General features: G+C 40.6%; 1 protein-coding gene across 1 annotated transcript in view; it reads left to right on the top strand.

The window, feature by feature from the left end:
- Positions 1 to 7,354, top strand: part of C2CD2L (C2CD2 like) — a 51,798-nt gene extending 44,444 nt beyond the window's left edge. Inside the window, exons 10-14 of the mRNA XM_033918608.1 lie at positions 5 to 173; positions 817 to 915; positions 2,544 to 2,677; positions 2,996 to 3,266; positions 5,242 to 7,354. Of these exons, the coding sequence (XP_033774499.1) occupies positions 5 to 173; positions 817 to 915; positions 2,544 to 2,677; positions 2,996 to 3,266; positions 5,242 to 5,468 (900 nt within the window). The 3' untranslated portion in view covers positions 5,469 to 7,354. The remainder of the gene's footprint in view (positions 1 to 4; positions 174 to 816; positions 916 to 2,543; positions 2,678 to 2,995; positions 3,267 to 5,241) is intronic.
- Positions 7,355 to 13,024: the final 5,670 nt, after the last annotated feature.

Consider the following 13,024-nt stretch of genomic DNA (forward strand, 5'->3'; position numbering starts at 1 on the left):
ATAGTTTTGCCAAGAGACACTGCAATCGCAAAGCAGTCAGAGTGCCGCAAGCCTGCGAACCAGCATTACCCCCACCAAGAAGATTGAGATGGATCGTACTATCATGCCTGATGGAACCATTGTGACTACAGTAACCACTATCCAGTCCAGGCCCAAAATGGACTGCAAACTAGGTAAACTTTGGTTCAGTGTTTCTAAGCATGCAGGTGGTTTGAAGAACATTGGACAACTATTTCTCAAGCAGTTTCTTTTTAGTTTCGATGGATTTATGGTTTCCCTTCTTGGTGTCAATTTTGTTGAAAGTTTCCTCTGGCTTGTACTGTAGATCAGTGTTTCTCAAGTCGGTCCTGGAGTACCCCTTTGCCAATCAGGTTTTCAGGATATCCACAATGAATATGCATAAACTTGATTTGCATACACTGCTTCCATTATATGCAAATTTCTTTCATGCATATTCATTGTGGATATCCTGAAAACCTGACTGGCAAGGGGGTACTCCAGGACTGAGTTAAGAAATACTGATGTAGATCGTTGATATCCCTTGGGTTATCATCCCTTGATGTCGACTGGTTAAGTGTGTTGCTTGATTTCCAGTTCCCCCATATGAAATGGTTGCTTTTTCCTGCTATAGATTAGTTGACCAATCTCCTTTTGGGTTATGGTTTCATGGTGGTGTTTGGTTGAAGGGTATCCCATACTATTCTTTATATGGATTGACTGAGATGTTTGTCTGGTTCTTATAGCTTCTTTCTAAAGCTTAAGTGGCCCTTTATTAAATAGGCATGAAAGCATATATGTAATATCTTTTGAATCTAGATTCTCCATCAAGGTCTCCATCCAAGATAGAAGTGACAGAAAATAAGCTGACTGTTCTGTCTGGGAACAGTTCTCCACGAGCTTCTCCTAGCAGCAGTCGTAAGTATATGTAATCTCACATCCTACAGGGATGTAACAGTGAGAGAGAGCGTTTCATTAGAATAATGGAGAAAGATAAACACCAGCATGGTCCATTCAATATACCCAGGTTTCTCCATGCAGATTACCCCCTCTGTGCCAACTTAAACATTTGTTTCCACTTGAGTAGAATTATACTACTAATATTCTGTCCTCATGCCGTATAGTGATCCTCTGTTCCATGCCTTTCTGAATTTCCTCTCTCTCTTTTTGTCCCCACCACCATCTGCAGAAGAGGGAGCATGCCAGGAGAGGTGATGGGACAAAGAGTGAAACAGTTCAAAAAAGGAATGGGATATATATAGCAAGAGGATAGAATAAAAGATTTGGGGGCTGGTTCTGTATAGGTCACCTAAAGTTAGGTGCTGGAATGCAGCATGCTATGTGCAAATTCTATGTCTAATTATTGTTATGCTAGTATTCTCTAAGTTGGCATTTTTGTGCCAGCATTTAGGCATGACCTCTTACACCATGTCAGTTTCCACACCTAAATGTTACAGTAGTGTGCTTAACTGGCAGTTTCCTGCAGCCTTAGCATGTAAGTTCTGTGCACACCTATGACTGGCCCATGTCCACACCTCCTTGCAGTTAAGCTGTAAAGAATTTTCACATGTAACTGCAAATTAGTAGCAATTGTCACCAATAATTGGTTGTTAGTACTAAAAAGTAGTTAATTTGTCAGTTTTGTAACAAGTGCAACTATAGGTATTCTATAACCGTGTGCAGTTTTGGTATACAAGACTTGGCACACAAGGTTATAGAATGAAGGAGAGAGAGCATTTCCACTCAGATGGAACGTAAATGATTTCATGCTTTAAAAAAACAGACACAGAAGGGGTAACCTGCATGGAGCAGCAATGTGTTATTTACCTTAATCGTTTCTTTTTGAATTAAATTGTATTTCTTCTCTAAACTCTCCCTATGTTTGACCTTGTATGTATTTATTAAATATTAATATGTATAGTAATAGTTTTGTTAGTCATGTCTGTTTCCCTCGACTCTGTAATTTTTAATTGTACATCGCTTAGAATTTGGAATAGGCGATTAATCAAATTTTATAATAAACTTGGATTAACAACCAAAACTACCTTTTTCTGGGCAGACTGGATGGGCCATGCTAGTGTTTATCTGCCAAAACAAGAGACTTGTGGAGGGTCGATGTCCAAGATGAAGGCTTTATTGAAACAACTTAATAATCCACATGGAAATGTGTAGGACCTAATACACTGAGAGCATTTGGACCCAACACGGTCTGTGTTTCAATACTATTGTCTTCCTCAGGGGTCTCTGTAGATCCTATAAAAAAATTTGTGGATTATATACTAAAAACAAACAATAAAACCTCTACGCTGTTGAGAATTACTCAAGAGTGGGAGAAAGTCAACTTTCTTGTTTGAGTGTTTATCTGCCACCATTTATGTTACCATAATGGAACCTCTCTGCTATCACTTAGGTTTGTTCAAGCAAAAATTTTGGTGCATAAGACTGAACCTGTTTACTATTGGTGCTTGAAGTCTTTTCTCTCTCTCCTAAGTTTCTTGATATTTAATGGATTTTTTATAAATGGGTTTGTCATCTTGTTGGCACAGGGGACAGTCACATGTCTAGTGGTTTGGATCCAGTGGCAGAAACCGCAATCAGGCAGCTGACAGAGACCACTAACAAACCTGTAAAGAAGACTCCCACCAAACGCAGCACCTTGATTATATCGGGTGTCTCCAAGGTAAAGAAATTGGAGAGGATGTGGTATTTGACGTAAGATCTGCTACTCATTTATAACAATAAATGAGATGCAAGTTAAAGCTAGGAGAATGGACAAGGCTCAGTGTCAAAGGGGCAAGGCAGGAGGATCTAGTTGCATAAAAATAGGAAAATTTTAATCTGAAGGGATTAAGGATAAATGTTGAGATGACACACATGGATCTGGAGGACAGTTAAGGGAAGAAGCTCAGGGTCAGGTACTCCCTGAGGTTTTAGTTGCTGTTGATGGATGGGATATCATCCCATTGTTCTCAAGTACCTTTCTCGTTTTCTCACCCAGGTTCCTATTGTGCAAGATGAAATGTCACTGTCTCTGAGTTATGCAGCATCCATGGAGGCCACAATGCAGGGTGAGTCTTCTGTGTCTGATCAGGCTCAGATTTTAGATCCTTCCTCGGCACTGGAACCAGCTTTCTCAATACCAAGGACAAGCCAGGAGGTAGACGAGACCACAAGATCTGACATATCAGAGAGACCCTCGGTGGATGATATGGAATCTGAAACAGGATCCACAGGCACACTGGAAACCCGTAGTTTGAAAGATCACAAAGGTAAGTACTAAATCTTTAGACCTTAATCAATCTTACGAGTAGGTCGCCAAGTTATCCTTTATTTTATTTTCTTCATATGTGTTCCCACCATATGTGTTCTTCACTGAATGTTTCTTTTCTTTCTTTAAAGATTGTAGTTCATCCCCCTTTCCTTTTGTACCAGTTTGTATTAGAACGTAAATAATTTGTATACAATGTCTTGTTTTGTCCTCTCCCTTTAAAAAAAAAAAAAAAAAATTGTTATACGCATTGAAATATATGATATTGCGTTGATAACAAATCTTAATAAACTTGAATGCTTACAGATTTTCCTTTGCAAGAGGCATCCGACAATTCAAATTCTCCCTTCCTCTAGAAAAGGAATTAAAGGAGTTAAGATCTTCAGTCAATCTCTGGTTTTTAAACTTTCTCAAGTATGGAATGAACTCCCCTTAATTCTGAGGAGCCCCAGTTCTTTCCAATCTTTCCATAAATTTTTAAAAACTTTTCTTTTTGCCAAATATTTTGAAAACTAATTTCTTTGAAACCTTTGCTATTACTTTCTTTAGTTTTTATCTAATTGTTGTAAACCGAGTCGAGCTTCCTTAGGTTGATGACCCGGTATATAAAGTTAAGCTTTAGTTTAGTTTAGAAACTCTCTCATCCATGATCTATATTTTCACACTACTTGAATCAGAGTGAAGCAGTAGTGTGTGTGTTTGAGAAAGAGAGTCAGCTGTTATACTTGATTTTAAGAAGTGACACTATTCATCACACAGAGAAATATACAAAATTATGGCAGATAAAGATCTACTGGCTAATATTCAAAACGATTAAAGTGGGCAGGAGAGGTATTTAAATGTCTTGATCATATTTCTTCTCACATCTTTCTTCTTAGGTGGACATATTGAAATTTTTCTCCCTAATTAATCTTTCTGCCCATCATTCAGAGCTATTTTACCAAGCAGGAACCACTTCTGGTTGGTTAAATAGCATTTGGCCAGCTAAGCGCTAATAATATTCAGCGGGAGACAGCATTGAGTATTCAGCATCAATCTGTATTGAGTATTAGCACTTAGTGGCCAAAACTCAGCCGGATGAATAATGTAATTTTAAATGTTGACCGTCCAAGTTTAGCAGCCAAATCAGGCCCCCAAATAGCTGGTGTGTCTTTGGCTGCTATAATTTAGCTGGCCAGGGCTCAATATTGACTTAGCTAAGTTTGAGCTGGCCAGAAATAGACTGGATATTCAGTGCTGGTCACCGAAAACAGGTTGGCATGGAATACCTATTCTGGGGCCTGGAGAGCTGCAGCCAAATGGCAAAAGAGCCACAGGTTGCCGACCCCAGCACTAGACCATTATCTTCTTTTTCCTTCTTGCCACTCCTCTTCACAAATAATACATGAAACAGTGTTTTGTCTTTTCTCCTCCTGTAGCTGACTGCTTTTGAAATGCTGAACATAACTTTCTAAGTTTATTCATTGCTTGCTATCCCACACATCAAATATGTATCTATGTGGCTTACAATTTTAAGGTAATACAATACTCCCCTGATATTTGTGGGGTTCCGTTCCAGGAATCCCCACGAATGTTGAAAAGCCACGAATACGGTGTGTCATAGCAGCTCCTGTGAGGACTTACTTTAGTACAGGAAGAGGCGGTCGGAGCATACAGTGAGTGATTTCCTTCACTAGCCGGCACTCCGGCTGCCCTCTCCTGCCTCCCCTTTGCGGTCGGAAAATACCGCAAATGACCAGGACCGGGAATTCGTGGGGGAGCACTATATATATATATTCCATTGTTTTTTGTTTTATTTCTATATATTACCTTGAAAAGTGGACTAACACAGACACCACACTATTACAATTTTAAGAAATAAAGAAGATAGAATGATTGGAAGAACAGGGACAAATAAGGCAGGGAGGAAATGATGCTGTATATATTCAGGAAGCTTTTTTGATTGCTCTTACAATCGCTGTTTTCTGGTTCTTTAGTTGGTTTTCTCCTGAGCGGCACCAAACTCCTCTTCAGGAAGAGAAATAAAGCAAAAGAAGCTGGGCTGAGCCAATCACATGATAACCTTCCAAATAGCTGCAGCTCTGCCTCTAGGAAGAAAGGCAGCTTCTCCCATCGCCTGATCAAACACTTCTCCTTCAAGTCTAAAGCCAAGTCGAAGGCAAGCACCAATGGAAGTATGGCAGGGCCAGGGAGCGACAACTGAACTAACCACCACTTCTGACGAGAGACACATCCCTATTCAGGAGCTCCAAACCTTTGTACAATACTGAATGTTGTACTTACCAATACCTGAGTCCTGTCTCGCACAGTCTTCTCACACAGATGAAAAACCTCTAAACCTTGTAGAGGCAGTGCTAACAATGCCAGTTTTGGGATTTTTTTTGTTTTTTTAATAAATGAGAAACGTAGTCTGCTACCTCCAAGAATCAGCCATCTCGTGGGCTCTGCTCATCTGACACAATGTTTCCTCACCTATTCCAGAAGGTGTCATGTAATGTAGAAGCCAGTATACTTGAGCATCTATCCCAGGGGTGGTGCATTCTTGCATTTGAAAAGTGTGAGAGCTTAGGTTAAGTTCTAGAGCATTGTAGATGAGGGTTTAGTTTTGTTTGTTTTTTTGCAAATAGTTGCAAGTTCCAAAACAAATGTGAAGTGATCCGTCAAAGCTCTGCCAAGAATGGGTGAAGGGGCAGAAGAGAAGTGGATCCTTACAATGTCACAGCATTAGTTCTTACCCTTTACGCATTGATATCGGATATACTCCCTTTTATTTCTCATCCATGCTGCCCTTAGGTCTGGGGTATACACTTTTTGGACAGGTCTTCCCTTTAGTCCTGAAGTTGAAGAGAAGAGTACAGTCAGTGCCCCAGCTTCTGTAATGGGGTAGTGGTGGTGGAGTGTAAAGACAAATGGAACCGTGGGAACCTGAGCAAGTTTTTGCAGGGAGAGATGGCACTGAGTTAAGAAAAGTTATTTTTCTTTTTCTTTTGTGTAGCAATTGTTTTGGGGGGGTTTATTTTCTGTGTCACTCTTGGTATAGTTACTTAATGTTGCCTCTGATTGCACAGTTTTCTATGGTACTATATATAGTATCTGTAAGTTATTTCCCTCTGAAAAGTGTGAGACCACCCAAGAAACTCCAAAACCAAAATTGTACAAGGAAAAGGCCATACTATATTAGTTAACAATGCAATTGGTTATCTGGATGTAAGAAAGAGGCAGTGCCTGGGGCTTGGAAGAAGACAGGCCTGTGAAGCCAGCTGGACTGGGCTAGATGAGAAATAACGTGAGAACATTTCTTCACAAACTGACACACTGAAATCAGCAGGACCTGAAGACGGCTCAGAATCTTTGTTTCCGTTCTTTATCTTCTGTCTTCCTGCTTTTTAAAACTGTACACTGTGCAGTGCTTGCACTTCTTTCAAAAGGTAATGTGATTCATTTTGCTGGCATAGTTCCTTTAGTAATGTAACGTTTTTTATACTGGGTAGCTAGTTATTCTGGGAAGGGTAGGCCCAGAAGCTGCATAGGAGAATTGAGAATTTTCATCTCCTGCTTGTGTGTTTTTTAAACCATAGGAGTTTTGGAAAATGATTTATGAGTGAATGAAATTGATTTTAACACTGTAAATGTATACTTATTTATAATGTGATTTTCCTGACATCATGATTGGGCACAGCTTGCTCAGGGGCTCAGGAGATACTTGCACTGTTACCTGCAGCGTGGGAAATGGGTGGAAGGAGCTTGAGCTCTATCCCTCAGGCCACAGCAGTCACTCCACTGGAGGGGAAAATAGAAGTATTTTGTTAAATAAATGATGGATATTCACTTGACATTTGATAAATTCTTGCTCTCAGGAGGGTACAAATGATGACCTAGACTTTCTGCTTTGACTCAGGTTGCTCTTTTCTCTCCAGAGCAATACTTACCCTCAGGCTTATTCCTTTATTCTCTTGTTATGTGCATGGAATTTTGGAAATATGGTGGATTTAGACAATTGCCTTTAGCAAATGGAACATTTCAGTGATGTATAATTATGTATTTGCTTAAAAGAAATCCCTTCTTTTTTTCATTTTCAACTAACTGCATGAACATAGCAACACTGGTGGAATGGGATGCTTCCAGGAAACCAAGCCCCATGAGACGCCTATGGATTATGAAAGCCAGTAGGGTGCTGTGATTTTAACATCTCATATGATCAGGTGAAGACTGCAAAGCACTCTGAGCACCTCCGTGTTTAGAATCAGGGCCACTGCCTCTTTAAATAAGTCTGGTGCTTCCTACACCATAGTGGGTGGTAGGATTGCACAAGGACTAGGAAATAAACTAACAAATCATGCAGCACTTAAAAACATTCATACGTTTGTTATATCACACTCATGCTCATCACCTACTCGGAGAAAGGTCTTAAAGAACAGAGAAAATATTTTTCCTTGTTCCTTGTACTTATTAGAAGTACACTTACAGAATGTGTTTGGCACCTCAGCTAGTTGGCTTATGTGGCACCCTGATTTCCAATTAAGACTTGATTGGGCCATTTTGAAAAATTGCCCCTACCCTATCAGGTGCAAAGGGAATATTGGTATGTACCATTCCTTTTAAAAACTGCCCAAATGTATCACTGGTACCTAGACTATACACCTGCTTTTTAAGTAGACTAAAGACATTTCATGCTCTTATGTCATTCTGTCCAAAATATGCTCCCCTCCCTCTGGAAAGCTTTCTCCTTCACCAAGCAATGTAATGGGATATAGATGAAAAATGTATTTACCCAGGTAACCATCTTTTGAAAGTTGTCTTTGGAAAAAGTGCACCCGTTATTTATGCTCAAGTTTATGACGATAACACTATAGGTAATCTTGGCAAATACAGATCTGTCCTCTAATGCGAGGCACAAAGCTGTGCTTGACAAGATATGAAGAGTCTAGCTAGAAGGGGGCATTGGAGGAGAGGTGAGGAGATAACTTTGTGATAGAAAATGTAGTTGGATAATTGTAGGGAGACTGAAAAGCTAGCAACTCGGAGATGAGCTGACAAGGCATTGCAGTAAGCGTGGCCATTCCTGCTAGGCTGGAGTTCAGGATGGGAGAAGCAGTCTTGCCTTCAGCTTTCTCTCTCAAACTTACCTTGGTTTAGAGAAGACTGATGGCTTCACACAGTGTCACATGATGCTGTTAATCTGTGAACGAGCCCAACAAATGACTTTAATCCAACTGGGATGTGGGTTTGAATAATAACCCTCTGAAAGTTCTGGAGCTGTCCATCATGATTAGTTTAGTTTAGGATCTAGCTAATGAACACACACCCCTCCCTCCCTCAGTGCCTGATCTGTAATAATGTTACTACTTTATTATACTGAAAATTAAAATGGTATAATGCGATGTCATAGAAAAGTGATGTCTCATCTTTATTAATAAAATACATAACTAATACCTCAAAATTACAGAACTTAATTTGGAGAATTGCACAGAGAGGGCAAGGTTATTTCAAATTTTTTAGGTATTTGATATTCCGCTCAATTGGCATTCCCTTGAGGTGGTTTACATACCTAGAACTTGAAGCCTGTTAGTATGCAGTTTGCCATCTATCAAGGAAGGGGCGCTTGCCAAGTCCGCTTTATATGGAAAAAGTCATTTCTTTGTCCTAAAATTACGTGCTAAATTGCACCTACCCTGTGGCTCCTTCCCCATTCAGCTGTGTGTTAGATCAGCCAGATATGGTGAGGTCTAATCAAGCAAAAATGTTTTACCTTCCAACCTCGCATCTCACCAGATCTATTTTTTTGTGGGTGAATTCTTTGTAATCCTTGTCCATGCTCTCCAATTATCATAGGAAAGGTAAATTACTCATTAAAAGCAGTTTCCTATTTAAGGAACAATGGGATAAAGACTAATCTTGCACCTTTTGTAAATGTTACACAAAGACTTTTATTATGTGATGGTCTAAGCTTAATTTATTGAAATAAAGATGTGGAATATTGAATTGGTTCTTGATTTTAGTAATCTGGATGTTTATCTCCTTGTCCTTTGCATTAAAACAATATGTTGTAGACCTTGGGTGGTTTAGCAGAAGTATCTGCTATTCTTCCCTGGAAAACAGCTTAAAAAGCAGCAGGTTAATGACAAGCGAAGTGGCCATTTTTAAAAAAAAGAATGTTTAAATTGGAAATTATTCAAACATTCATTTGTGGTAATATTTCACATCAGGGAAAAAATAACTACACAAGCTCTCATTCAATGTCCTCCAAATAAGTTTCATTCATTTCAAATATACTTTCTTCCCAGTACCTCAGCAACACCACTTAGGGCTCAACATTTCATTGCCCTAAGCTTTATGTGGCCACTCTTCAGACTCTTTTTATTTATTTATTTATTTATATATATAAAACATGGTAAGGCAAGTGTGCATGATGAAGTGAAGCATGGAACAACCACAAAGCTGAAAAGAGTGCCGATGGTGCTAGCGTTTATGATAAAGGGGATGTTCTTGAAAAAGCTATTGGTGAAACATGTTGGAGAGGAGTCCCTTTGATTAAAAGAACACAATAAGGAAAAGTTAAAATAATTGTGTGTATATATATATATATATATATATATATATATATATATACACCGTATTTGCCGGCGTATAAGACGACTGGGCGTATAAGACGACCCCCCAACTTTTAGTTAAAATATAGAGTTTTGTTATATACTCGCCGTATAAGACTACCCCTTCTTCCGCACACCTTCTCTACCGCCCCGGGTGCAGCACAGCCGGCCAGGTCCCCTTACTTTTGTGGCACTTCCCCGACTGACCGATAACAGCCCGGGTCCGACAAACCTCCCTGCCCTTAACCGCGAATCTAAATTATCTTCTGACTACCCCTTCTTCCGCACACCTTCTCTACCGCCCCGGGTGCAGCACAGCCGGCCAGGTTCCCTTACTTTTGTGGCACTTCCCCGACCGACCGATAACAGCCCGGGTCCGACAATCCTCCCTGCCCTGTAGCCGCGAATCTAAATTACCTTCTTACAGCAGCTGTAAGAAGGTAATTTAGATTCGCGGCTACAGGGCAGGGAGGATTGTCGGACCCGGGCTGTTATCGGTCGGTCGGGGAAGTGCCACAAAAGTAAGGGGACCTGGCCGGCTGTGCTGCAACCGGGGCGGGGCGGCCGCCCCTCTCCCTTGGTAGCCACTCGAACCGCGAGGCTATTCTCCTTCTCCTTATCTGCCCTGCCTGCAGCATAGAGCCGAACGGAAGTCTTCCTGACGTCAGCGCTGACGTCGGAGGGAGGGAGGGCTTTGTTTAAGCTTTGTTTAAGCCCTCCCTCCCCTCCGACGTCAGCGCTGACGTCGGGAAGACTTCCGTTCGGCTCTGTGCTGCAAGCAGAGAAGGTAGGGAGAAGAAGAGCCGCGTACATCCAGAAGACTGAGCATCCAGCCCCGCAGAAGCCCCGCGACCCTCGGAGGCGTCCCCATGGGATCCCCGTGACCCTAGGGGGCGTCCCCACGGGATCCCCGCGACCCTAGGGGCGTCCCCGTGCAGCTCTCTAAACAGTTCCCGGCGTATAAGACGACCCCCGACTTTGGGGAGGATTTTAAGGTACTGAAAAGTCGTCTTATACGCCGGCAAATACGGTGTGTGTATATATATATATATATATATATATATGCTTTTTCAAGAACATCCCCTTTATCATAAACGCTAGCACCATCGGCACTCTTTTCAGCTTTGTGGTTGTTCCATGCTTCACTTCATCATGCACACTTGCCTTACCATTTTTGCCAAGTTGTGTCATACTATATTAGACATTCTTTGCAATACTACATTTACCGTGCTATGTTTTGCCGAACTATGCTTGATATATGTCTCACCATACCGTGTTTTGTTGTATTATGTTTCTACCATGCTTTGTCTGACAAAATGGCAAAACATAGTTAACAATGTTTACCATGCTATCTTTTATCATACTATGAGGGTCATAATCAAAACTTAAACATGTCTAACAACCTAAATCAGCACTTGAACAACCTAAAAGACAAGTTGTCCAAGTGTTAATAATCAAACCGATTTTCTGAATGTGTCATAGAGCTAAAAAGACTCAAAGGCACCCAACTCATATAACTTCTTAAAGAAAAAGGCAATAGTAATTCACAGCCTCAATATATAAGGGATTACAAACCTTATATACTTAAACCTTTTTCAATTGCAAAATCTCTCACATGATCCTCAGCGAGGCCACTTCCCCACTCAATAAATCTTCATAGTAGGTGGCTTTACACCTCCTCTCGTCATTGGATCCTTATATTTTCTTAATTTTCTTAAACTTTTTTTGTGCTTGTGTATTTTATAATTTTTTTATATATAATTTAATGTTTAAATACTTAAATAGTTCATAAATAGCGGCTAAAATAAATTTACTTAGCTTTAGATCAGCTCAATTTCTGGTCTCGGTTCATAGAATGGGGGTATAACTGACACCCATGTGTTCTGATACGGTTTTTTCAAGGTTATCTCTCCCAATAAATATCACTCCATTCCGAACAGACCATTCTCCACTCCAGAAAATCTTGTCTGTTCGGACTGGAGTGATATTTATTGGGAGAGATAACCTTGAAAAAAACATATCGGAACACATGGGTGAAACATGTTGGTTATCCCCCCGTTCTATGAACTGAGATCAGAAATTGAGCTGATCTAAAGCTAAGTAAATTTATTTTAGCCACTATTTATGAACTATTTAAGTATTTAAACATTAAATTATATATAAAAAAAATTATAAAGAACACAAGCACAAAAAAAGTTTAAGAAAATTAAGAAAATATAAGGATCCAATGATGAGAGGAGGTGTAAAGCCACCTACTATGAAGATTTATTGAGTGGGGAGGTGGCCTCGCTGAGGATCATGTGAGAGATTTTGCAGTTGAAAAAGGTTTACGTATATAAGGTTTGTAATCCCTTATATATTGAGGCTGTGTACAGAGCTAAAAAGGGCATATCTGGAGGAGTGGTTAGGGCAGTATGTGGGTGGGATACAAGCCTAGACTTAGTCATCCTGCAGGGATAATTGAATGTTTTACTAGACATCCTGAACAAAATTAAACGTCGTGAGTTAGATGATGTAAAAACCAGGTATAAGTGCCAAAAAGGTATCCAAAAAAACCACCGCAGGGACAAAGTAAAGATCTCCCACCTACTCCACCAGTGTTCACTGACCCCCTCCCTCACCGACAAAGATTGGAATAAAAAAAGTACATACTGTCTCCAGAACATCAGCACCTGGTATAGGAAAGCCTAGTAGAGCTGCACATGAGTATCTTAAATAGCCTGGGGGGTGGGCTAGTGCACCATAGAGGACGCAGGCCGATAAGCCACTCTAACCACATTTATGGTGAGGAACATGTGCGCCCAACACCCCCAAACTCTACTCTGCTGCCATATAGGTGCCACCTACTGCCATAAGGGAATAAACTTAGTAGATAAAGACAGATTGTTCACCCTCTCTAAAGTTAAAAGGGGATAGATTCCGTATAAATGTAAGGAAGTTCTTTTTCACCCAGAAAGTGGTGGAAAACTGGAACGCTCTGCTGGAGGCTGTTGTAGGGGAAAACACCCTCCAGGGATCCAAGACAAAGTTAGACAAGTTCCTGCGGAACTGGAATGTACGCAGGTAGGGCTGAGCTTGGTTAGGGCGCTGGTCTTTGACGCGGGAGCGGACTGCTGGACACGATGGAGCACTGGTCTGACCAAGCAGTGGCAATTCTTATGTTCTTAAG

Source organism: Geotrypetes seraphini, chromosome 13, assembly GCF_902459505.1.
Source record: "Geotrypetes seraphini chromosome 13, aGeoSer1.1, whole genome shotgun sequence".
Lineage (NCBI taxonomy): Eukaryota > Metazoa > Chordata > Amphibia > Gymnophiona > Dermophiidae > Geotrypetes > Geotrypetes seraphini.